The sequence below is a fragment of the Nelumbo nucifera genome, chromosome 5 (genome assembly GCF_055504915.1).
Source record: "Nelumbo nucifera cultivar China Antique chromosome 5, China Antique-T2T, whole genome shotgun sequence".
Taxonomy (NCBI): domain Eukaryota; kingdom Viridiplantae; phylum Streptophyta; class Magnoliopsida; order Proteales; family Nelumbonaceae; genus Nelumbo; species Nelumbo nucifera.
Window position 1 is genome coordinate 24,951,188 of NC_142653.1, and position 24,125 is coordinate 24,975,312.

The window sequence follows — 24,125 nt, forward strand, 5'->3', positions numbered from 1 at the left end:
ATGAAAAACAATAGAAATTAAAAAAACTAGGAGCATTTTTAATATACATATTCAACAATAAAAAGTATGATAAATAAGAAATGTTTTTATTAATGATGGAAATGGCAAAATTTAAAACCAATTGGAAATAAAAATGTTTTCCTTTTCTCTCATTAAATCCTATATTTAAGATATATTTTTCTCATCATTAAATTCTTATAATTAAATCTGCAATATTAATTTTAATAGTATAAAAATAAATATTTTGAAAATAAAACCATTTTCTTCCCTCTTAGTGGTGGGTAAGAAATTCAACTATTTGGGGTCAAATGGATTAATAAATAATGCCATAATTAAATAATAAATAATTAAAATAAATAATTATGAAATGTAAGAAGTATTTTTATTAATGATGAAAATGGTATGCCAAAGTCAAAATCTACCTAGAAATGAAATGATGTCATAGACAAATAATAAAATTTTTAATAATAGAAAATACAGAGAATCACAAAAATAAAAAAAAAAGATAGAAATAATTTTGGGCACATATCTAATGTTATATATTTATAAAAAATAAAACATTGGGTACATCTCTAATATCGTGCATTCATTATATTGAACAAAAATAAGTTTTATACATAAGAAATAATGTTATCAATGATGGAAATGTAATACAAAATTTAATGTCAACCTAGAAATCAAACAATTATTATTTTTAGATGGTGGGTTAGTGGTTTGAGTCAAATGATACCATAGACAAACAAAAATTAAGTATGATAAGTAAAAAAATATTTTATATAATGTAAATGAAATATATAATTTAAAGGGAAAATTATAATCAAAGTCGATTGTACATTTAAAATTAGGTTGCAGGTTGGTCTAGAAACCAATAAAACTCTGACAACCAACATGGGATTCTTAGTCCATGTTGGACATAGAAAAAACCTATACCGAAAATAGTTATTATTTTCTCTCCCACTCCCTTTGTCTGTCGATCTCCCTCCCTTCTCTCCCACTCTCACAGTCATCTCTCGATCTCCCGCTCCATTTGTCTCTCCAACTCTCTCAACTTTGGTCTGTAGGCAAATCAAAACCTTTATTTCTCCTTCTCTCTCTCTCTCTCTCTCTCTCTCTCTATTATTCTCCCTCACTCTTCATCTCCGTCAATATCTCATTCTCCCTTAATCTCTATTGTTCTCTAATTATTGTAAATTTCATAACCAAGAGCTTCTTGTGGATTTTTATCAAATTGGTGTAATATTTTTTTTAACCATACCAAGTTGGTCTCATGCTTTTTTATACGATCTAATTAATACCATATAAGTGTGTGAGAAAATAAAAAAAAAAATGAGAGATGGAGCGGGAGAGAAACTGAGAGAGAATGATAGAAATTAAGGGAGAATGAGAGATCGATCAAGAAAGAGAATGTGAGAGATTGAGGGAGAATGATAGGTAGAAAGAGAATGAGAGAAATTGATGTAGCGAACGTAAGTACAAAAACCAAAAACCATTTTTGTTTATTTTCAAATCACATAGTCGTTGAGCAGATAAATATGACCATGAGTGAGAGAGTGAGGGAGATTGAGAGAGAGAGAGAGAGGGAGAGAAACTAAAAACCTTTTTTTTTTCCAATCACCCAACATTAAAGGGCAATTTCAGTATAAGTTTTTTGTTGTGTCTAACATGGATTAAGAGTCCCATGTTGGTAACAACCACATAAACCTCCGATGACATGGCGAGGGTTTTTATAATTTGAAATGTAGAGCCAATTGTTAGAGTTTTGTTAGTTTATGGACTAACTTGTAGCGTAATTTAAAATGTACAACCAACTTTGACTATAAATTTTCCTAATTTAAAACTAATCCAAAAGTAAAGATATTTTCTTATCTAGATGGTGGGTCAGTGATCCAACTTTTCAAAGAAACCCATGATGTCATTATTAAAAAATAAATATTTAAGTTTATTTTTAATCATATTGTTACTTTTTTTTTTCAATTTCTATCTTAACTATGATATATCTAAGGCCTCATTCACTTTTAGGTAAGTTACTTACCCGAGTAAATGCAGTTACCTAGGTAAGTTTTTCCTGGGAAACACTTACTCGGGTAAGTGCGTTTACTCGTATTCTTTTATTTCTCATGTAAATAAGACAATGACTATTTTAGCCACAAAAATCTATTATCAAAAAGGGCATTTTTGTCTCATTCAAGTGTTGGCAACTTTCCCCTTAGGTGGGAAAGTTATTTACCCACCTAGGAGATGGGTATCACTTACTCGGGTAAGTGATACCTAGGAAAATAAACTTTCCCTAGTCCCAACATAAATATGAGAAAAGAACATGGGGTTTTTGGTCAATGGGAACCAAAATCCCATTGACCAACTTTCCCCCCTCTCAAAATCCAAAAAAAGAATGCACCCTAAAATCCAAGTAATTAATATGAAGAAAAATTTCTCACGTGCAACACATGTGCTTAATTACTAGTTGTTTTTAAAAGCACCATAATGTAAAGTCAAAATATGTTTTGAAGTCCTAAAGCATGTAGCCTAAGGGCCAATTTGGGAGGGTTGCTTTTATTGGGCTACTTTAGAGAAGGGAGAAACCATGTAGGTGTTTGGCATCGATGTTGTTGCTCAAGAGATGTTTTTTGAGAAAACGGTGCTGTATACATGAGGGTCTTTTGTACTGTTTTCTTAGAAAACGACTCTTTTTTTCTGTTTGCCATCGATGCTGCCACATAGGCAGTTTTATGAGAAAACGGCAGTGGTTTTGTTTGGTGCCAGTGCTGTATAACCGTTTTCAGCATTGGTTTACATTATCCAATGCCCAAGATGATGCCATGTCATTGCACCGCTGGCAACAATAGGTTGTTTTTTGAGAAAATATTGAATTTGGCGTTTCTTCAAACTACACTTTCTCAATTTCCAAGGTATAGTTTGGAGCAACCTTTTTTTTTTTTTGTAAAAATGATGCCAAATAAGAGGTTGTTTTCTGAAGCACTACTTTTTTTGATGTGGCACTGGTGTGAAACAGCAATGCCAAACACCGCCTATGTTTTTAGGTTTCAGACAGTCACTTTTTGCTTCCCAGGATTTTCACCAAACGTGACTCATAGGCTATCTGGGTGGGGCCCACCTCTCAAAGCCAGAAGTCACTGGATGAAAGCCCTCCCAACAGGCACTGAAATTGGAGTCCAGATCTACTGGCCCCAACACTTTGTTGGCCATACTCGTCCAGCCGCACATGTGGAACATTGATTGTGTTGTGGTCACGAATATTCTAGACATGAACTCCTAAAATTGAGACTTCACAAGCACAAATCCTAAACCTATTCAAACGCAACATTAATCATACTTTAGGGGATATAGGGGTCAGTATAAAAGGCTGAATTTAAGGTGAAAGGTAGAGTATGGTTTTCAAAACTGGATCGGACCGGATGGTCGGACTGGAAAAATTGGGAAATGGTCAAGTGATTGGTTCCGTTTTCCCCAAAAGCCGGATTTCTCCCCAAAACCATTGATTTTGGTCAACGAACCGCTGAATTGGCAGTTAACCATTCAAAATGTTTAAACGGTTTTGAGCATTTTTTTTTAATTTATTTTTTTTATCAGAATGGTCCAAGCATTTGGTTCGAACGATCGGACTGTTCAAACAAATAACCGGACCCCTGACCGGTTCTGTCACCTGTTCTGTTTTAGAAACCATGAGGTAGAGTATAGAGAGGCACTGAACAATGAACATGTGCCATGTCTGCATTAGTGCAATCCACATAATGGCAAGATATGCCACGTTTTTAATCCACACGATAGCCAGCTTATGCCAATTTTTATTCCACGGAAAAGGCAATGTACAAGGAAGGTATTGGGCGTATAATATTCTTTTAATCTTTTCCACAAAGACGGACAGATGATTGACTCGGTGAAATGGGTTGGCGCTTGGGGTGATCATTTTAGCCCGACCCGAAAATTCCGGGCTTGGGCCTGGGTTTTGTGTTCAGGCCTAGCCTGGGCTCGGGCTCATATCAGCCTCGCAAATTTTAAGGCCAGGCATGGGCTTAATATTTTAAACCCGGCCTGGGCCTGGGTTGGCACACATATCTTTAAACTTACACATTTTGTGTATAATTACATATGTTATATATATATATATATATATATATATATATATATATATATATATATTTATGTATATTATATATTTTATATATATTATAAATTAATAAATATGCATTATGTATAAATATATATATTTATAATATATATTGTAAAAATTAAAAAACCAAAAAACCGACAGTTAATCGAACCGTTCAACCGATTAACCGATGGATTTTGGTTCGATTTCGGTTACCGGTTTTCCAAAAACTGGTACTACCAGTTCGGTTACAAAATATACCCTACGGTTCAGCACCCCCTAGTTGTGCCATGCTTGCTAGGCCTGGAATCCCTCAAGAGGAAGTTTGGCACAATTTGCAGCATGAGTCCAAATGGGCATCTATAGGGCTAGGCTGTACCACATGCCTGGGTCAAGCTGGGCCACGGTCTGAACCTTTTTTTTGTTTAGTACTTTCACATTTTTCTTTTTCTAAATGAAAATAACAAATATTGTGGAAAAAATATGTAACAAAATAGAAAAATAGACAACAAATTGGTGAAAAAATAAAAGAAAAATATTCCATCTAGCAAAAGTAATAAAATCATATTTGAAGTAGTTAAATCAAATTACTGATAAAAATAATAAAATTAAATTGAAAAATTACAATATAATTGGAATAAAACAATACAATAAAATTGAAAATAAAAAATTACAATGGCGTTGAAAAATCATGAATAACTATTACAAGTATTCATGGGCAAGAGACAAATGGCTGGGATACGGGGATCTCATCTAGGGCTACAAGGGCTCCTCGTTGGAAGTCTATTCATGCCATCCTTTCTTCTTTTCTTCCTTTTATCAGGTATGACCTTTGCTGTAAGTATGTCTGTGAGATTCTTGGAACATATTTGGGTGGGAGACATTCCTTTGAAAGAGCAGTTCCCCTCTTTGTTTTCTCTCTCAAGGTTTAAAAATGAGCTTGTAGCCACCTTTCTTACTTTGTTTGATTCTGTTGTTAATTGGAATTTGGGTTCTGAATTGGATTCCATCTCTAACTTACTTAAGATTCTGGAGGAGGTAGTTATTGACTCCTCTATAGTGGACAGTAAGGTGTGGTCTCTTGTTCTGTCAGGTATTTTCTCTTGTTCTTTTTTTTTTAAAGAATTAACACAGTCCAATTCGGTCATTGGTTCTCCCTTCCCAATCTCGTAAGTTTGGGGTGGACCAATCCCTTCCAGAGTAGGTGTTTTTTGTTGGGAAGCTATCATAGAAACGTGTAACACTTGTGACCTACTTATTAGTTTTATTTGTTGGGAAGCTATCATAAGAAGAATGGTGAGAGATGTTATCATTTATTAGTTTCTTGTCCCTTTAAACTTTGATGGTAGCAGTGAAGGAAACCCAAGCCCTTCAGGTATAAGTGGAGTATTTCGGGATGAAGGTCAAATTATTGCCATATTTTCAGCACCTATAGGCTGGGGGGATTCATTGAGAGCTGAAATTTTGGCAGCTCTGGAAGGGATCAAAAGAGCCCAACAGGTGTGGAAGTTTCCAAATGAAAAGAAAAGGAAAATCAACCAGATTACTCGAAACATGCAAATTCAGGTTCAATGGGCCAAGAGGTGTGCCAATTCTCTAGCAGACTCTTTGGCCAAACAAGGGGTGGGAAGAGCAAATCTTTTTTGGGCTGTGTTGTAATTTGACCCTTAATGTTAGGGAGGGTTAAAAGTTATGGGTTGGTTGATGTTTATATCGTGCCATGTCCACGTGTATCAATTGAAACTGATCCATATGGACCGATACGGATGTAACGGATCAAATGCTGGTAGAATGATTTATATTCGCTGGTTCACTTTTTCAATACATTTTCTTATTTTTCAAGTCTTTCATTTTCATCCTAGGCACTTGTAGGAGGGCTTCAATTTAGGAAAAATATGCATACAAAGACATTAGTCTCACTGCTTAAGTTTTTAGGGTGTCACGTCAATAGTCTCACTGCTTCCAAAGACATTTTAGTGGGGAGGATGTCTTTGTATGCATATTTAGGCACTTGTAGGAGGGCTTCAATTTAGGAAAAATATGCATACAAAGACATTAGTCTCACTGCTTAAGTTTTTAGGGTGTCACGTCAATAGTCTCACTGCTTCCAAAGACATTTTAGTGGGGAGGATGTGTGGGTAAAATCATCGCAACGGGCTCATACAAGCAAAACCCGCACACACATTCTGAATCTGAGATTGAAAGCATAGGCATCCACCGGTATATTGAGCAAAATCATCACTGTTTGTGTGCTGGTTGGTAAGTGGTAACTATCAAAAGTGATATGTATCGGCAAATACCATATTGATACAAACTTACCCTCAACCACGTTCAAAAGCTGATATGATTATAAACCAATAAATTGAACAAAAGGACAAAGATTAAATGTACATCAGAGTTGCAAAGGCTGCTTTATTCCTGGTTTGCAGCAGTTCTGGTTTTCCTCAATCTTCCTCGTGTTACCCGGATTGCTTCCTCCATGACACTCTCTTCTGGCTGGGAGTTCACATTTCCATTACCTGAAAATGGAACTGGTTCAATCTGCATTGCTTCTGCTTCACCCCGCGTTGATTGGCTGGCAGCTTCAGCACTAGGCTGACCACCGGTTGTTCTCTGTGGACGTACAGCTGCAGGGGCTGCTTCTGATGCTGGAACATGTTGCTGCTTCTCGGTTGAAGCTAAACTGGAAGTGCGTGATGCTGGAACATGTTGCTGCTTCTCTGTTGTTGAAGCTAAACTGGAAGCGCGTGATGGTGGCTTTTGCACTTGCTGCTGCTGCTGCTCTGCATTCACAGCTGATTGGGGAGTTGGATATTTAAGAGCTTCCCCACCACCCTGTTGTTGCTGCTGCAATGTTAACAAAATGTATTTCAACAGTTTATAATTGGCTGTAGTTTATTCTATTGAATTCCAATAAACCGACCAGATGTATCAATATTTTCTTTGCTTTAAATCCATCCAATATCGTAAAAAGCATAAATTGGTGTGTGAGATGTCCAATTGGAACTGAAAAAGCTAGAACAGTTGCTTGCTGCAGTTTCTTTGTTGTGCAACTTAATTACTTCATGGCTGATAGCTATATTTCTTGGCAGCTTTAGTTCTGTGGCAAAACTTTTGCAGTAGAAGCAAAGGCTTTAAGCATTAGACAATCAGTGGTAATATGGTTATCAGACAATGATAACCATTCATTGCAGTATAAGTGAAGCATTAGACAATCAGTGGGATATTGTTAGTTTATGCTTTTTGTTCCGTTTCTTTATTTCCTATATTTCCAAATAAATCATGCATTTCCTGCTTACAAGCAAAGCTTAATAAAAAACATAGTCATCATTTCTCAACTCAGGAAATGCTATCGGCAGAAATGATATTAAAAAACCTGTTTACCAGACCTAATTATCCTTATCATTTGGTACCTGAGCAGGGCGAGGTCTTGCGATTGACTGGGATGCAATAAATTGCAGAATCTCAAAAACCCTTGCCTGACCATAGGTTGCAGCCATTTGCCAATACATAAGTGCCATGTCCCCAGCTCTTGCCCTTAATTCTAACAAATGACGATCAATTTCAATCTCATGCTTTGCAATGTATGGACGGAAGAAGGAACCATAAACATACGTTGTGCCCTGTAAAAATAAGAGTAAAATGAGAGGGGGCCAATAATTAGGCAAACAACAATAAACAAACATCATTAATTCCCCAAAGCCCAAATACAGACCATGTACCTTTGTTTTAGGGTACCACAGGTATATGTAGAATGCCAATTTAGCTTCACCGTACATCGGCAGCCTTTCAAGAAATCCATAGAAGGATCACTTTCAAAATACAGAAAAAAGTATATGATGGCAAATAGTCGGTTTCTATATTGAAGTTAAAATTCCTTACCATGAAATAAAGGTGTCCCCCACTCTCTCAAAGACGGTTAGAACTGCAACTAAAATCCTATAAAACGAAAGAAACGTTTCTTTAACTTCGAAATTTGTCTGAAGCAAGTTTTGCTAAAGAGTTGACTTCATCATGTCTCAAAGAACTTAGAAAAAGTAAATCTACTTACCAGTATTGGCACCAAAACCGAAGATGCTCAATTTCTGGCTTATTCTTCTCCACAGTTTTAAAGCACTCGTAGGCGGGATAAGCATATCCAAATACCATACTGCGAGCATATAATCAGAATATTAAATTTCTATAGCAAATAACGCAACAGCCTATACAAAAAGAGAAACAATGGAATTTCTGTTAGCAACATACACAAGTCCCCTCGTAAGAAATGAACCCATAATTTCTTCTCGCTAACAATGCAAAGAAAACGGCTTTTTCCCTCTACCCCAATCTCTCCAAAAGGTGTAACTAGGATGAACCCTAGCAATGTGGGAAAGATATTTCCGATGTATTGGCAATTTGTTCCTGCAAAACAAATTCTGATCTTCAACTCAGACAAACAGAATAATTTGAGGAAATAAATGATAATGATAAAATGTAGCATAAGGATGGAAAACTAGCAAACGACCCAATATGGAAAACTAGCAGTTTGGAAGGATGGAAAGCAAGAAAATATTAGGAGAGAGAAATATGAGAAAGCAAGAATTGACACTTCAAATTACCAAGGGAAAGGAGTTTAAGAAATTAATCAAAATCACCAGGAAAAAATGATGAAAATCAAGAAATAACACTTGATGTTGCCCATAGGAATCAAATATACAGCAGTGTATAGCAAAAACACCACCCATTACCAAAATCAGGGCAAAAGAAACTAAAAAAAAAACACATACATTATCAAAGTGAAACCAATAACAACAGAGTTCTTGACAGAAAACCTAGAAAAAAGAAATGCAAAAGCAAAATCGACGATCATGGAAAATGTGATAATAGAAAATAGAACCAGATCTCATAAACAACGAACAGCAGTAAAAATCGAGTTCGGGGGAAATCTATTAAAATAAAGAGAGAATAAAACAGAAAAGAAAAGAAGCATCTGGTCCTTTTGCCAATTACCGCGAAACAAACAGAGGCGGAACTCCAAAATGAGAGAAGAGGGAGAGGCTAACAGTGAAACGAAAGCGACGAATCTGCTGGTTTGAACGGTCTTGCAGAGGAGAACCGGTTTATACTTTTTTATACAGCCCACCGTTGCTTCCGTACGGACGAAGCGGCGCGGCCGAAACGCTACGAGAAACCGGTTCCGCGTCGGCGAGAGAGGTGTTTGTTGAGAGAGGAATGGATATAAAGGGAGAGAGATTTATCGTTTTGAATTTTCCCATTCGTGACGTTCTCGGAATCGGATATGTGTGAGTTCGCTTCGCGAAAAGGGAGTGAATAGACACGTGTGTGGATATCCATTCCTATAATTTGATGATCTGGATTGATTCAAAGCACTCAAAGTGAATCCAATGGTTGAGATTCTACCAAATTATTTGAATCGCACCAGATGCACAAACATATCGTATGTAAGCTATCGATACTCAAAATGATTAAAATGCCAAATACATTTATTTATATTTTATTACGTGGAAAATGAACAAAAAGAGAGAGGAATGAGGATCAAAAGCAGGCAGGCCGCAGGCAGAAGATTACCGATCAAGCCAAGTATCATAGATATAAGATATGTGACTGTGGTTATGGTAACGGACAAGCTACTTACTTCTACTTATGCGAAAAGCTGGAGCTTAAGATCTACAGCCCTGGCTTTGGCTGCAGGCTTTATCCAAAAGCCCTGAGAGTAGTTTCACTTGATCAAAGAGAGATTCTAATCCGAAGGCCTATTTGCGAATTCCGTAGGAGAAGTTTGGTGAACCCTGAACCGTTAGGGTAAAGTGAACCGTTGGAATTGGAATTGAGGTCCGCTGGGCGACTGACAAGTGACAAGCGGTGACGTGTTAAAATTATAATGTTTGTTTGATTGTTTCAGAGGGGACCGGGGAGATGCGACCAGGTAAAAATCTAAAATCCCGAAGATTAAGACGTAAGCAATACTGAACGTCCAATTTGTGCATTGAATACAAATGGACAAAGTCGAGAGGTTCGTGGTATGGCAATGTCGGATCCCACTCCAACTCAATCAAATTTAGACCGTTTAAACTGTAGGTCATTATAACAGAATAACGGAACGGAGGTACAGATAAGGCAAGATTCAATAATACTACAATTACTAAACCCAGGTTGCTAACACGGACTAGCAATTTCAGCCTCACTACTTTTAAGTTTTAACCATCCATAATCCATTATCCATGTTTGGAGGTTTCTAAAAGTTGTGTATGGAAACATTTTTGTTCCAGGCCGTCCATATTTGTCCACAGTAAAAAAACAGACTTTGTCCTCCTCTCCTCCTATCTGGTTTTTTTTTATGGTGGATTCCTCTTTATCTGAAACATATCGTAATTTATATATAGATCCTATAATTTCTATCCTCTATAGCTATATATAGTTGTACCAAATTAACTTTTCTTTGCCGTTGCTGATCGACTTGCTTTTTCTTTATTCCTTTCTTTTTATTGATATAAATATAATTGTGGTGTGTGAATTGTGATCGAGTGTGTCCGGGCCACTTGACCATAGATGAGCAAAAATAACTTTACTTTGCAATTGCATCATATTTAAGGGATAGATTATAATTCCACCTTATAAAGTGCTTAAAAGTAAAACCCCAATCCCAAACGAAAAACCCAGATGATGATTGATGACATTTATCCATCAGCTGGTTAATTATTTATAGTGATAATAGAACATCGTGCCACCATTAACCTGTGCATAGTAAAAGCACATGCTTGTCTGACTTTTAAATAGGACACAGTGCCTCAAGTTAAAAGCTGCCTTGGACCATTTACACAATCTTGTAGCTCTAGACCGGTCCAGGAGCTCATTAATTTGGCTCAAGATAAGAACTTGATTTATTATAATAGTTTAATTTGATACGTGCCAACCAGCCATGCATAGAAGAGAGAAAAAACACTTGACATATAATAATAGTACTCCATGGATGTCTCCATTCAATTTCAATTTCAATTTCAATACGACTCACTGAAATTATTAGTTAGTCAACAATTAAAGATTGCAACCTCATATAAAAATATTGGCATCCATATATGGTTTATTGTACTGATGAGCAGTACTCTAAAACAAAGTGATCGTATACATAGATACATATAATACAAATCCCAGTTATATCAACTTATAATTAATTAAGCGTAAAATGAATTATATATCCATATTTAGAACAACAAGCCTTGACGTTTAGCCGCTTGTCAAAGGCAAATTTCACATTGTATAATAATAAAGATATCGCCACTAGGCTCAAAGCAATTAGGGAAATGGTGTGTTAAATGAACCATCACTAAAAGACATGCAGGAGATAATAAGAATGGTCCATGTGGTGGTTGTAGAGCTGACCAAAGATTTTTGGTATCTTAACCACATATCACCCGCTGTAGCAGCCTTTGCCATGTGGACACCTTCCTATTATTTGCTTTCTTCCATTATAAAACTTGAATGATTGGGAATAGTAAGGAAACTTCAGTGTGGGTTGAGCACTGACTGAACAGCTAGTCAATACAGAGCATAGACTCTCCTCTCTTCTAATTAATATCTATTTTATGTTGGACGCAATCCCCATATATCTGTCAACTAAGGATTAGGTCGTTCTGTTTCCCGAAAAAAAAAAAAAAAAAAAAAAAAACGTATTCTGTTTGTTATTAGTTCATGTGGTTCAGTTGAAATTTTGAAATAAAGAAGAAAATAAATAAATAGAATAGAGGTGGTCTGTGATGAAGGGTGATTTAGCCCGACCTCGTAATTCGAGGACACGTATATATGACCTGGCTCAGTGAATAGCTCAACCTGACAGTACGACCACGATTCAATGGGAGAGACACGCCGAGTCCAACACTGGCCATTCGGCGGGCTAAGCAACTCACCGGGGACTGACGCCTTGCCAACTTTGACTCCCACCAAGCGTGGAAGGTCCCGAGCTCCCCCTAAGGGGCCCGGAGCTCTCCCTTCCCAAGGAGGAAGCACCCCGATTCCTGGCTAAGTGTCCCGGGCACCTCGGGGCAACACCGCCCCCAGTGCAGGCACCTCGGCACCTCGGTACCGGGACAAGCCTGCACTCAAGCAGTCCGGTGCACGGTAGCTCAGTAGGCTGTGGGGAGCCCTGTCTGACATCCGTACCCGCCGGACCCGGTGATAGGGCTCTGATCCCTTGCCAGGTGGCGTTCTGTTTGCCTCCTTTGGAAAGCATGACACGTCTGTCAAGCCCGTACCTGACGATGGCAGTTTGTGGCGGCAACCTGCGCCTGCCACACCTGCCCTGGCGGTAACAGCAAGGGCGGCGGCGGTTATGCCAGGTACGACCAAGCTCCAACATAAAAGAACTTGAATTCTCACAAGGAAGAGGTATTGAAGCTTAAGCACTTTCGGCACTCTCACTCTCTACTCTCTCTTTGAGGTTTTCTCCGGTTCTAACTTAGCCATCGGAGTGTTCGCCCCGGGATAACTCTCTGGGAACCCTTCACTTTCTCCTTCCTCTCAGGTGCCGCTCGTTTCAGTTAGAAGCCAACTCGTAGCCAGGTAGGAGTGCCCAGATCGTGCAGCATCAGTCTGTATTTCAATTTAATATTAAGAAAAAAAAGCTGTAGACTCTGAAACCTAGCTTTCATACTCGTACCATAGTGAAATAAAAGGGAATGAAAAATAATTCACTGATCGAATTATTTATGAGTTTGACTATGATATAAAAAATATATGATATCTGAAAAACTTGTAACCAGTCAGCTGGAATCATAAATGAGATAGCTAATAAGGTGTTATTTATCAAAATCCATGGGTAGGTTTTGATTGATCAAAACTCTTCCCATACCATATCTTTTCACATCATAGATTTTCCCATTGTTTTAATATATTTTTCTTTACCAAAAAAAGTACACCGGTGAGTCGATCCAAATGAAATCCGATTCCTAATATTCGTCCTACAGTATTTACATACAATTATCAACCCGAGAGGTCGACCCATTTATTTAATTTTGGGTCCCAAAGTTAAAAAACCGAATTCTGAAAAACAACATGATAAATTGACCATATGATATGATATGCTACTTCCTACTTGTACGTGTATGTTGTGGGGACTGAGGAGTCTGTGCCTCTGGTTGGCACTACGGAGATGGCGACCGAATGTCTACAAAGCTTTGGTGGTGTTGCCCTTGCCCAACAGGCCTAGCCAAAAGCAAAAGCTGAGCATGTGCGTGGGCCGTGGAGGGCTCCAACCTCCGAGCCCTGCAACGTACGCTGCATAAAATTAATGGCTGGGATTGTGGTCCACGACATGATATCAACCGGAGGAACACGATACACGAGTCCATCACTTTGTCTCGGGGAGAATAGGGTGTCAATAATATCATCGGTTAGGTTGGTTAGACTTGTATCTTCAGGCTTCGACCCATGTTTCCACTCTGAGTTAAAGTAGTGTCTTTCCTTGGGGGATCACGTGAAATAGAAGTAAAGGTTGAATGGTTGATTCTCCCCCCTCACTTGATGTGTCAAATTAGCAAACATCCGGGTCATCGTCTCATAACCGTAATGGACTGATCTGTAGATATTGTTTCCACGGAAGAAAAAGAAATTTTACTCAAAAGGGGACGAACGGATATTGGTGTAAACTTTCAGAAGAAAGCGAATTTTATGGTAAATATTAGGCAATTCAATCAGGTCGTGTATGTATTAATGCTGACGCCCAATAGAAACCAAATGGTGGGACAAATTTCCCAAGTTCTAAATCCTGTTGTTTGGATCAAATCATCCAATTATATAGCCCAATTACAATTTAAAAATTAATACGTTTTATTTTTCCTATCTTCTCTTTACTCCTACCATCATCCAATAAGACAAGAGGAACTGGCGGAGTAAATTCCCCGGCAACGCCCCCTTCCTTCAATCCAAAAATCAAAACGATCGATTTTCTATTTTTCTTTCAAAGGAAAATTTCGATTTCTTTTCAATAAAAAAAAGCGGACAGTGTATTACCTTTCCTTCCCCAAATTATAGAACCATGGGTCAGGTTGGGCTTAGTTTGTAAAGTCCATATATATAAATGTTCGGACTGGAACTGATTCATGCGTATGGTTATGTGTTTTAGGGCTTGTTCGTTTTTTTCTTTTTTTTTAATTTTTATCTCTTAAGAATAATCTTTTAATTTTAAGAGAAAAAATATTTTTTTGTTTCGTTTTATCTCTTGTCTCTTAAAATGTAATCATACAACTTTTTGTTTTTTAATGATATCCTCCAAAAAGACAAATAAAAATTCTCATATATAGAGTCAAAATGGATATTTGATATTTTTCAAAACAACATTCTCTGCATTCAGTTCAATAAAAAGAAAAATTCACCAATGCCAATATACCTCTTAATGTAATTCTTACACTTTCAGATGTCAGACTTAACGGAATCCTTAGTTGTAGATGTGGCCGGCAAATAATTGGGTTGCTTACATTAGGTTGTATTTGACATTTTAAGGATTAATCTTCCTTTTACGGTTAAAAACTCGGTATTCATAGAAACATTTTAACTGTATAAATGAGATAAATCATTAAAATAAGAAATGTCAAATGCAATCTTAACCATCCCAACTGGTCTTTATACAAGCAACACTCCCGATTCCAAAATCGAATTTTCTATCCACTATTCCCTATCAACACGCTATCCATCTTGTGAGAAGGATGCGGATAGAAAAAGTGAATCTGGATCTCCTGCCCACATTAATCGCAACCACACATGAAGAACATTAAGGTAGTGTGGGTAGGCGTAGCAGAATTCTCGTGGGCAGAAGATCCGGAATCAAAAAAAGTGAATAGAAAATCTGTATTACGGATTCCATCCTTGAAATATCTCAACGAATCTTCAGATTCATATTCTATATTTCCATCCCAAAATAAGAAAGATCAATTAAATGGTCATGAAAAATTATTATAAACATAATTGACCTCGAGTTTAGGATCATATGAGATCTTCTCTGTGATGCCAATCAAACGATATAAAATCACCCATCCCCTAATCACTTACTATCCGTTATCAGATGCCAAAATTTTGTTATACAGCGTAAGGCCCATCAAATGGGGTAGGCGTCAAAAATCTTATCAGCGAGTTTTGGTAGCCTTTCTTTTTTACCTTTAGTTTGGTGAGTTGGGTAGCTTTTGTCGGGAACTCTCATGCTACGTATGATTTATTCAAGTTAAAGAGGATGTAATGGATACGCCCAAGACAATCCAATCCGATCTTACCCGTGAGGCCGTGACAGCAACTAATTCAACCCGACCCACATACAACAGTTACGAAAAGCTCCTAGTCTTGGTGATTGGTGAAGGCTAGTACAAAATTTTCTATATCTGTCGCTTATATTTTTTTTTATTGCGTGTTCATAAAAGTTTATGAATTATGATATATAATAGTTTTTTGTTAAGAAAAAACGTGATCTCAAGTCATATTCTAATATCAGAACGGTCTTCTAATTACAAGATAGAGAAACCTATGAAACCCCATTTTAGAGAGCATTTTTAAGATTTAAAACATTTAAACCTCGGTTGGCTTGCTGTAGTTAAAACAATAAAAAATAAGAAAACAATACAATGTTGGGTTTAAGATTTAAATTAAACTAGCATCTAGTGTAAATCGGTAAATCCTGATTTACTTTTCCTTTAGATTTGACGATACCTTGTTTGCTTGTCACTTTGTAAGAAATAAAATGGTGTGGCCGAAAGGGTAATGAGGTGGGAGGAAGGTTATTTATTTGGGGGACTAAGCTAGGAAGAAAACTGATGCAGTCCCTATTTTATGAGAGGGCAAATTAAGATGGGAAGAAGTGGTGCATTTTGCATCTGAAAAGGGTGTAAGTTTTTTTATGAAGGGTGATTTGGCCCTTTAATAAAATCGCGACATGTGGCATGATAGACCATTGCATAGCACTCCAATGTCACACGAATAGTTATGGATCTCATTAAGTCGATGAGGCGCACCTGGAAACCAGTTCGAGTATCTCATATATAGCTCAAGCACCTTGGGAGAGAGCTAGCAATACCTTGTTTAGGGCCGACCTATGGTACCTCATCAATACTAATCCAAAGGACCTCAGCGAGAAGAGCGGCCTCCCCTGAAGGACTTATTGATCTAACTGAGGTCCGGCTAACGACCTACGAGGCGTGCTCGTCGACCTCCTCTACATGTGTCTTATCACTCCTAAGTGCTCCGGAAGTTAGCTCCCGCACCGATCATTCTAGAGGCAACCAGATAAGGCATGAAAGCCTAGTCCATGTGCGAAACTACCTCTGAGGACTTCGGACCAGTGAGTTACGTCCTCTTAGGGATCTCGGACACAGTGCGTGAAGCTCATGCCAACCAATGCTTATATAAAGGTGCCCCCATTTTCTAAGAAAGGTACATGCGATTTAGCACTCAAGATTTTTACACCGGGAAAAGCAGCCTAGGTACTCTAATATTTTCTCTCTTTCTTTACAACTCGACCAAGAGACCTACCTAGTTCGGTGTCTAAGTTGTCCACCAGCAAGGAGCATTAGATCGTGTACCATCAATTGGCATCGTTTGTGGGAACACGCTACATAAAAGCTAAGTTGTCACCCGTTCTCTAAGCATTAAGAAATGGCATCAACTAGGGATAATAGCAGCAACACCTAGATCGAAAGAACCCCAGTAAGGGGGCAGAATCAGAATGACCAGCCCAGACAAGCCTCATCAACCCTAATCGCGAGGTTGCATCTACAGGTTGAGCCCTCCGCAACTCCCATGGGAGTTGACAGCCAATGAACTGTGGAGTCGCCCTCACGGGTCGAGCCTTTCAAGGTTCCCATGCGGGTTGACAACCTACAGATAGTGGAGCTGCCCCCACAGGTAGGGGTGGCAATTTTTTACCCAACCCGCTAAACCCACCTAGTATCTAACCCACCCACCTACCCATTTAAATGGGTTAGGTTGTGGATAACCATTGGGTTAACCATTACATAAATAAGTATTGATTCCTTATCCTTTTTTTCTAATTTTCTTCATTTGAATTAAATAATTTATAATTAATGCATTAATTTTCTATTAATTATTGACTAAATTTAATTTTATCTTGAATCAACACACTTTACCCAACATAAATCCAAATCAATTTGACCCGAGCCCAGACCAGTTCAACGCGGTCTGACCCGATCCGGGTCGACCCAGATCCAAAATAGACCCCTGGCAGGATGGTTCGATACCGCTTGCTCTGCCCGGTTTGGGTCGTCTGGTTCAACCAGTATTCATATAGCCAACCCGACCCAATACAAGCCTATCCAAGTCGACCCGAATTCGAAACAGTCTTGGGTGGGATAATTTGGTGTCCATATGCTTTGCCCGGTCTGGACCGTCTGCCCGACCAATATTCACACAAGCGACCCAAATCCGGACCGACCCGATTTACTTACGTTGACCCGCTTCGGGTTAGTCGGTTTGGTCTCAAACCCGTGCACAAACCTGATATGGTCCGACCCAAGTCAATCCACCATTGACTGACCGGTCTGATCCGGTCCGACCAGATTGATCTAGATCTAAACGGTTTAACCACCCTTGATGTGATTAGGTCGAAGATAATCCAATTAGATAGCTCAAGTTAGTTTGATCGGTTTGAACCTAAGTGGTTCGGTCAAACCTGAAATCTGAACATAGTCAAATGGCTTCGCTACTTATGTAAAAATGACATACTTGTAATGTGATTTGAACCATCACCACTTGTGTAAATAGTAACTACAATTACCAGCAAGCTATAGCCACTTATTTGTTAAGAAAGAGTTAGTTTGTTTTTTTAAATTCATAAATATAAGATTAATGGGTTTGGACGGGTTGGGTTGGGTAAAAGCGGGTTTGGATTGAACCCAACCCATTCAATTTTATATAACCGGGTGTGGGTCATTAATGGGTTGGTGGGTTAGATGGGTTGGGTTGAAGCTCAACCCAACCTGCCCAATTGCCACCACTACTCTCTCATAGGAGTAGGTGGCCAACGTCTTCGAGAGTTGATGCAGTATAGCCACGACACCAATCTACAAACACAATAATATGATAGCCCACTAGCATGCGGTGCAATTAACACGACCATCGGAGAGTCATAGGTAGCAGGTTCCACTACCCCCGCTAGTTGAACTTGAGTTCGCGGCTTGGACCATGAAGGGGAGAACCCGCCAAAGCGACGAAGAGTAAAAGAGATGATCTACTTCAACGAAGACTATACACGTAGGATTCGTTACCCTCATAATGACGCCCTTGTAGTCAAGGTCATGATCCACGATTACAAGGTAAAAAGGGTACTCAACGATTCAGACAGCTTGGGAAACATCCTATTCGTTGGAGTTTTCAAGCAAATGGGACTGTAGAGGGAAGATCTGGCTTGAGTTGATGTGCCCCAAGTCAGTTTCAGTGATGTGGCGACCCGAGCTCTTGGTCAAATCAACCTATCCATGACAACAAGAACCATGCCGAACAGGACGAGGTTGCAGCATGACTTTCTGGTGTTGGCAATGATGTCACCATACAACGCCATTCTAAGCTGACCAATACTGCAAGCCATCATAGAGGTGTTATCGACATACCGCCTCGCCATGAAGTTCCCCACCAACCACGGGATAGGAGTAGTGCGTGGCAAGCTGTTCAAATCGCAAAAGTGCTACATTGTGACATTAAGGGAAGTAAGTCAATGGACTTGGAGCTGCCCTTGGAGAACGAGGAAAGAGCTCGCCTGATGAAGGACACTATCCTGGTGTCGGTCTCAGGTACCGATCCCTCGAAGACAGTACAGATCAGCGCATGCTTCAAGGAACCACTTTGCTCCAAACTGGTAAACTTTTTAATTAATAATCTAGATGTTTTTGCTTGATCGACCACCAACATGCCCTGCATAGACCCCTCTGTGATAACCCATACAATGAATGTGAACCCCTTTGTCAGACCGGTAAAATAGAGGAAAATGAACTTCGCCCAGGAGAGGTGGAGAATAATGGACGAGGAGGTCGAAGAGCTCCTTACGACGGACTTCGTGAGGGAGGTCAAATATCCGAGTTGGATTTCCAACCTAGTTCTCATGAAGAAGGCCAATGGAAAGTTGCACATGTGCATCGACTATACCGACCTCAACAGAGCCTATCCAAAAGATAGCTTCCTACTCCCTAGGATAGACCGCCTAGTAGATATGACCTATGACCTCGGTGTTTGAGCTATTAAGCTTGATGAACGCATACTCCGGTTATAACCAGATCTAGATGGATCCTACTGACCAAAAGAAAATGGCCTTCATAACTAAGACCAGCCTTTATTGTTATAAGGTCATGCCCTTCGGCCTAAAGAACACTAAGGCGACATATTAGCGCCTTGTGAATAAAATTTTTGCCCTTTTGATTGGCGACAAAGTAGAGGTGTACGTAGACCACATGGTCGTAAAGAGAAAATCCCATGAAACTCTAATTGCCTACCTGACCAATGTCTTCAATGTACTTAAAAAATTTAGGGTGTGTTTGGTTTGTAGGAATAGGGGTCTAGAATCGGAATCAGAATGGGCTATTCCGATTCCAATTGTTTGGTTGGGTGGAATTGGAAACCCATTCCCATTCTTGCTGGAATGGCATTCCCCCATTTGAGGGAATGGCCATTCCTTGCCCCTCCCTTGGGAATGAAATCCCATTCCTGTTGATTTTAATTCCCATTCCCATTCTTGTTTGAACCAAACAAACTATGGGAATGGACCATTCCGATTTTGATTACGGAGGATTTCGATTCCGTTTTTGACTATGAATCAAAAGGACCCTTAATCTAAATCTCAATCTGAATAAGTGTTTCTTTGGTGTCACATCGGGAAAGTTCCTTGGGTACATAGTAAACCGATGAGGTATCGAGGCCAATCTAGACAAAATTCAAGTCGCCATAGATATGCAACCTCCTAAAACAATAAAAGTGATACAAAGGCTACCAAGTTGGATAGCAACCCTTAACCGGTTTATGTCTAAGTCGGCTAGGCGGTGCCTTTTGTTCTTTAAAGTCATAAAAAAGAACCAAGACTTTGAATGAACCAAAGACTGTCAGTTCGCGTTTGATGAGTTGAAAAGGTACCTAAGTTCATTGCCCTTGCTAACCAGGACGGAACCTGGAGATGAGCTAAAACTCTACCTCTCCGCAAGTAGCGATGTAGTCAGCTCAGTCTTAATTCGTGAGGTGGACAAAGTGTAGCGACCTGCCTACTATGTAAGTGAAGTCCTGCACACCACCGAGACTAGATATCCCAAAATAGAAAGCTAGCCTTCACCTTGGTATTGGCAACCTGGAAGTTGTGCCCTTACTTTCAGGTCCATACTGTGGTAGTCGTAATTGATCAACCTCTAGGGCAAGTTCTTCAAAAGCCTGAGGTCTTAAGAAGGCTAACGAAATGGGCAATCAAGCTCAGTGAGTATGACATCTGATTTGATCCGTGCCTAGCGATCAAGAAAAAGGTCCTGGCTAACTTCGTTGTCGAGTGCACGTTCAACATGCCAACCCTAAAGTTGCAGAGCCCATGACCACCTTAGAGGCATCAACCAGTGCGGCACCTAACCCGGATTGGGACGAGGAACCCTGGATCCTCCATGTGGATGGCTCATCCAACTAGTACAGAAGCAGAGTTGGACTGATCCTCTACAGACTTGGCAAAGTGAAACTGGAGTACACTCTCTAATTCTTATTTTGAGTCTTAAACAATGAAGCCAAGTACGAGGCACTTATATCCGGGTTGTCCCTAGAAAAGGAGGTCGGCGTAAAACACCTCGTTGTTTGCAATGATTCACAGTTAGTCGTCAACCAAGTGAATGGGCAGTATGAGGCCTGGGAGCCCGCCATTTTTGCCTACCTAGCCAAGGTTAGAGAGCTCTTTCCCAACTTCCACTCTTGATACATCTAGCAGATCCCGAGGTCCAAGAACATCGAGGCCGATGTGCTCTTGAAGCTGGCCAGTGCAACAAACATCACAAAGAGAACTGTCTACATCGAAGACTTGTCACGACCAAGCATCAAAAAGTGGCAGAAGAGGTTGCTCCCATCATGGCCGCAGAATCAAGTTGGATAGATCCACTTGTCGACTATCTGCACCACGGGACCCTCCCTAAAGATCGTAATGTGACACGGAGGGTAGAGTGGTAGTCCACTCACTAAATGATCATTAGCGGGCAACTGTATTGCAAGTCGTTCACACTCCCCTACCTATGCTGCTTACGTCCGATCGAAGCAGACCAAGTGCTACGAGAGATCCATGAAGGTCTTTGCAGCGGACACTTGGGGGCAAAGTGTTACCCCAAAAAGCGTTGTGACAAACATATTACTGGCCGATGATGAAGGCATATGCCACCCAGCTCGTGTAGAAATATCATAGGTGTCAGTGGCATGAAAACATACCCCGATATCCCGCTATCAACTTGAGGTACCTGACTAGTCCATAGCCGTTTTCACAGTGGGGGATTGACATACTTGATCCCTTCCCGTCAGCAATTGAGCAAAGAAGGTTCTTGGTTGTTGCAGTAAACTAATTCACAAAGTGGGTAAAGGTCGAGCCACTAGCCTTTATTACAACTCGAAACGTGCAAAACTTCTTCTGGAGAAACATCGTCTGCCACTTTGGATGGCCACCCTTAAGCGAACGAGCAAAACGAAGTGACCAATGGAGTCATCCTCAATCACCCTTAAGCTGAGGGTCTATGGATGGACGAGCTGCCCAATGTTTTGTGGGCCTACCGAACTACGATCAAGATAGCAACCGGTGAGACTCCCTTCAGCTTGACGTATGTGACGGGGGTTGTCATCTCAACCAAGACCGAAGTGTTGACCCTCAACCTAGTGGAAGAAGTTTGTGACTTGAACTACATCTGGACCGTAATGTACCTACAGCGGACAGCTCGGTACTATAACGCCTGAGTTAAAAGATGCCAATTTCGAGTTGGTGACTTGGTACTCAGGAAAGTTATGGTACCTAAGCCCGGTGCGAGAAAGTTGAGTCCAAACTGGGAAGGCCCTTACAGAGTCTTAAGGGTTGTCGATGAAGGAACGTATAAGCTTGAAACCTTAGAGGGGAGGCAAGTACCCCGTGCATGGAACATCAACAATCTATGAAGATACTACGTTTAAGGCTCAAGTGCAACCTCGACCTACGTAAAGTGCAAACCTTGACCTGTCGCTTCAGCAATCATGATAAAGCCGACCTACACTATAAGCCCCTCAGCTAGAAAAATTAAAAAACAGGAAGCTAATCCACTTTTGGCTTTAAGGCCCCCTCAAGTGTACTTCAGTTTGCTTGATCGATCTATGCAGGCGGACCTAAGTGTACTTCAGTTCAAAGGAAGACTAGTTTGCTTTCAGCACCTCGACAGACATGCAAACTTGGCCAATTTCTTCACAATCATCCTCCACCTCGGTTTTGGGCTCCACATCGACCTTGTCAACTACTCCTTCGAGGACCAACTTGAGGGACATTGCATTGAAATCTGCATAAGTGGAGCGACCTGAGGAGGTAGTCGTGCAGTTTGAAGCCCCTTTTGAGGATGGCACAATGAACTCCACTCCTAAGGTGTTCAACCGAATTGAAAAACTCCTTGACGGTTACATCCCTGGTACGGTAGATGTCCTTGGAGTGCCTGCTCCCCCTCTCCACGAGTAGATGAGTTCACTCTTGTGCCCCGATAATCAAGATGGTGAAGTCCTGTGTAATGCTGCATTCAACCCTTAGACTCTTCCGATTTGGGGAGCAAACTGAACCGACGCCTATGAGTTGATCGAACTAGTCATTCCGGGCCAAGGGCCCACAGTGAACTACTCCCTTTGTCGAACCAATCTCGTCTCGGGAGTGGGGGTAATTGATGAAGGGTGATTTGGCCCTCCAATGACATCACAACACATGGCATGATAGGACCACCACATGACACATCAACGCCACACGAACTATTGCGGATCCCACTAAGTCAAGGAGGCGCACCCTGGAACCAGTTCGAGCACCTCATATACAACTCGGGCACCTTGGGAGAGTGGCTAGCAACACCTCGTCCAAGGCCAACCTATGGTACCTCGTTAGTACCAATCCAAGGAACCCCGGCAGGAGGAACGACCTCCCCTGAAGGACTTACCGATTTGACTAAGGTCCAGGTGGTGACCTACGAGACGTACTTGCCGACCTCCTCAACATGCATCTTATCACTCTCGAGTCCTCTAGAAGTCAGCTCCCGCTCCGATCGTTCAACCAAATAAAGCATGAAAGTCTAGTCCGCATGCAAAACTACCTTTGAAGACTTCAAATTGATAAGTCACATCCTCTTGGGAATCTCGGACGCGATGCGTGAAGCTTTTGCCAACTGACGCCTTTATAAAGGTGCCGCCATTTTCTAAGAAACATACGTGCAATTTAACACTCAAGCTCTCTATCTCTCTCTCTCGCTTTCTAAATTTCTGAAACTCCAATTTGTTAACTTAAGCATCAGAGTGCCCACACTGGGTAAAGCAGCCCGGGTACTCTGATCTTTTCTCTCTCTCTTTACAGCTTAACTAAGCTACCTACCTAGTCCGGCATCCGAGCTGTTCACCAGCAAGGAACGTCAGATCGCACACCATCGATTTTGTACCAAGTGAAAGTGAAAATCATAGTACTGAAAACAAAACTGAACCGGATGCAAAATTTGTATTTGGTTCAGATTTGGATTTACAATAAAGAAGCTAGAGAATGAAGAGGTGGCTAATCCATAGGGTTCCTGTTTTATTTAGGAGTGGCAATTTCTGGTCCAACTCCAACCATTTTAGTCCAACAAATTTCATATAGTGTGTTTTGGGTTCTGAATCGATTTAATGGGTTAACTCAGGTTGGGAACTAGAGGGTGTGAGTTAGGTCCCGCCCATTTTTAAGTCTTAATATCTCCTAATGGGCTGGTGGATTAAATGGAAGGATTGTAAGTTGTAACTCAACCCACATTTAACCCACCCAAATTGCTTCATCCACAGCTTAGGTTGGCCA

At 40.2% G+C, this 24,125-nt stretch overlaps 1 protein-coding gene across 4 annotated transcripts; it reads right to left on the reverse strand.

Annotated features, from left to right (window-relative positions):
- Positions 1-6,301: 6,301 nt before the first annotated feature.
- Positions 6,302-9,390, reverse strand: LOC104595892 (putative HVA22-like protein g). 4 transcript variants are annotated; one of them, XM_010256851.3, is made up of 7 exons: positions 9,098-9,390; positions 8,354-8,509; positions 8,160-8,258; positions 7,991-8,047; positions 7,831-7,894; positions 7,522-7,731; positions 6,302-6,955 (listed from the first exon to the last, which is right to left on the reverse strand). In XM_010256851.3, the coding sequence occupies exons 2-7, from the start codon at positions 8,380-8,382 to the stop codon at positions 6,521-6,523; spliced, it is 894 nt and encodes a 297-aa protein (XP_010255153.1). In that variant the 5' UTR covers positions 8,383-8,509; positions 9,098-9,390; the 3' UTR covers positions 6,302-6,520. The 4 variants fall into 4 exon arrangements, with proteins under 4 accessions (XP_010255153.1, XP_010255156.1, XP_010255154.1 ...); XM_010256854.3 differs by having other exon boundaries at positions 6,302-6,952; positions 9,098-9,387; XM_010256852.3 differs by having other exon boundaries at positions 8,354-8,523; positions 9,098-9,361.
- Positions 9,391-24,125: the final 14,735 nt, after the last annotated feature.